The following is a 3,218-nucleotide window of genomic DNA, read 5'->3' as shown; positions in this document are numbered from 1 at the left end:
GTCGATCTAGTAGAATTAGCTGTACTCGTTGGAGATAGAAAAAAAAAAAAAAAAAAAAGAAAAGAAGAAAAAAAAATCGAGGTAAGATAACAGTGAAGTGGAAGAACTTAATCGAATTAATTATGGGGGCGTTGAATGGAAGTGATTGGCAATTAAGTCGGATATAAGTCGTAAGAAAAACGATTTGGAGAAGTAATCTCATCGAAGAGGCCGAGAAAAGAGTCATCGAGAGAAACCGCTTGACTCATCAAAATAAAACGTTGATCCATGTTGTAAGACCAGTGCCGTTGCTTGTGTATATACATACTCGTATACGTATAACCATATAAAAGTGTCATCGTGCCATTCGCCGAGGATAGTTGGACTCGAAGCTTCGAACGAACATGATCGAGGTAAGAGATTCTCAAAGAATGCCTAATTTCGACGTGAATAATTATTTCGAAGTGAGATTGAATGGTTAAAGCCAAAAGTGAAGATTAGATCTGATGTGTCTGTGTATTTGTGTATTACGTGTGGACGATGACGTGTGGAAAGAAAGAGAAAGATAGAGGATAAAAATGATTTCTTAATTTAGAAACGAAAAAATTCATCTTTCGCATAATTATCTTTCTTTCCTTTTTTTTTTCTTGTTTGTTTGATTTTTTTTTTTTTTTTTTTCTGTTAGAGATCAATTTTTTAAAAGAGAGAGCTGTGTTTTATCTCTTGGCTAATGGGGTCAAGATCGGTTAAAAGAGGAGATAAAATTCTGCTTATTAAGTATGCATGCATGTATGTGTACGCGTGTATTAAGTTTTCGTAAATGTTCTATCGGATAATAGGAAGAATTGTAATTATTCTTGCGTTTTGTCTCGGCGATGTAAAAATATGATCGAGATTGTAATCGGTAAGAAAATGGTGGTCTCCATTTGTTATTCGGGAATGCGTCATTTGGGTCAAGTGGAATGCTATAGAATTTATTATATTATAATAGTCGACGTGGGTGTAGAAGTGATTTGAGATATTTCAGACTTTCTAGATTTCTGTCAAACGAAAGATATCTGTCACGAAACATGTAGCGTTATATCTTTTTCATTTTATGATAAAAAATGAGCCAAGTAAGATCATTTTTCAACCCCCGTTCTTTTTTTTCGTTCCATCAATCGTTACTCGTGTCTCACGAGATTTTATAGCTCCTTTGATTTTCATGATTATATTTTATCTTATGTTCACAGATAATTATATTGTTTCTTGGGATTTACGGAACGTTCGCCGTTCCGTACGAGCCGCTCACGGATCGTGAATTCCGCACGCTAGGTAATGACGCGGACGATGACACCGAAGTCGTCGAGGTTCGTCTTCCAGGTTCGAGAAATTTAAATGAAAAAGCTTTACCAATATCTCATCTTTATGACGTCGAAACCGATAGCTTACCAGGCAATCAAAATTTAGACGAAAAATCTCAGATACGCGTGATTCTACCTGGTACTGAAAATCTTGCGGAAAAAAGTATACCCGATTACGTACTTAAAAGGATGGCCAATCCAAAAAATCATCGTATCTCTAGTCATCCTGATTTCGAGGAAATACCTATCCAGTGAAAGGAAGGAACAACGATCGTTGTTAATTAATTACGTGAGTACCATTGTCATACCTTTCAAACAAAATAAACATTTTAGATATATCTTTTCTCGTTATAATATTTTCTTTATTTATGTTGTAGACAAAATTAAATCAATCAGGATTTCATAGATTTTTAAATATTCGTTTATTATAAATGCGACGTCAATCGGGGACAAGGCATTTGAAGAAATTTATAATACGCGGAAAGAGACAGAGAGACAGAGAGACAGAGAGAGAGAGAGAGAGGGAGAGGGAGGGAGTGGGAGGGAGAAAGAAAATATTTAGCAAATTATTTTAGCGCTGTGTATCCTGTATCATACGATCATTCATATTTTTATTACAATATTTAATGAAGTTATGTTTTATCTTTCCTCTATGTATCGTCGTCATTCTGATAGCGTGTGATTACGTATATAAGAGAAACAAAATATAACGGGAAGGAAGGTGAGGATGAATGAATAAAAATAAAAATTATCTATACTTGGTAACTATCTATGGTTAATCGTTCGATTTACGCGGCGACGTATCACGAGAGCTTCGTTCGAACGATTCCTACCTTATCGGTAAATATGAACTGTCTTTATTTTATTATTTAGTTAGATTAATTGTTGATAAAATAGAGCACTTTTATACCGACTGTGTGTGTATGTGTAACATCCAGTCGATAAAAATGTCTACAAGTTTGACGGAATGTTCGTAAGATGGCACCATTTGCACCTAACAAGAAGAAAAACTTTGAGCGGATTATTTTTGAATCGTTTCCGCTACGAAAATAGGATTAACGTCGCAAGATTTCCCATTTGAAAATTTATTGTGACGAATACGATGTACAGATTGGAATATTTTTTTATTTCATGTAACAACTTTCATAGCAGAGAGATTACATCGTGTTACATGAAATTGTAATAAAAGTCTGTATACTCGTTTGAAAATTTAAGCCAGTCGAAAGATGAATGTTAATACGAGCAAACGATTAACGATGAAATTATAGAAGACTTGCATTTCACTGGTTTAAAGAAGCTTTATACCAAAATTAATTCAACTTGGAATTTGTATATATATATATATATATATATATATATATATATATATATATATATAATGTATGTGATTATACGTATATACATTCAGCAAGACACAAGTTTGATGTACACAGGGAGCTACAGTATCTTATGAGCCGGCAAATGCAGATCGTCAAGTACGAAGGTAATGGATTTTCCCTTTTAGAGAGAAACGCGTTTTAATACTCATTCCATCGGACTCTGTGCGAAATACTTTTACCTTCCTTTTTTTTTTTTTTTCTTTCCATTTCCTTTCTTCTCTATTTCTCCCACTCGGTCTCACTTTGGCTTTCTTTTTCTTTCTCTTATTCTACCTTTCCTCTCGTTCTCTCTTTATCGAATGACAAAGCTACTGCAAATTCAAGCAGCTCACTTTGTCCCTTAGCAAAAGGGAAATTTGATTAAGCGGATTATTATCGATCTGTTAACCTTTTTGTTCGATGATCCAGCTTCGAAAAGATAAAATAAAAATGATTGATATAATTTAGACGAGAATGATTAACATCGAGAAAACGATATAGCTTCGTCTTATGTCGATTGATAATTCGTCGATCGTAC

At 34.1% G+C, this 3,218-nt stretch overlaps 1 protein-coding gene across 1 annotated transcript; it reads left to right on the top strand.

Annotated features, from left to right (window-relative positions):
* LOC124953110 lies at window positions 1-1,611 on the top strand. The gene is made up of 2 exons (XM_047504026.1): window positions 1-392; window positions 1,212-1,611. Exons 1-2 carry the CDS (start codon window positions 384-386, stop codon window positions 1,575-1,577), a joined length of 375 nt encoding a protein of 124 aa, XP_047359982.1. The 5' UTR covers window positions 1-383; the 3' UTR covers window positions 1,578-1,611.
* The last annotated feature ends 1,607 nt before the right edge of the window (window positions 1,612-3,218 follow it).

Source organism: Vespa velutina, chromosome 11 (assembly GCF_912470025.1).
Source record: "Vespa velutina chromosome 11, iVesVel2.1, whole genome shotgun sequence".
In the NCBI taxonomy this organism is placed as follows: domain Eukaryota; kingdom Metazoa; phylum Arthropoda; class Insecta; order Hymenoptera; family Vespidae; genus Vespa; species Vespa velutina.
This window is presented reverse-complemented; position numbering and strand designations above follow the sequence as displayed.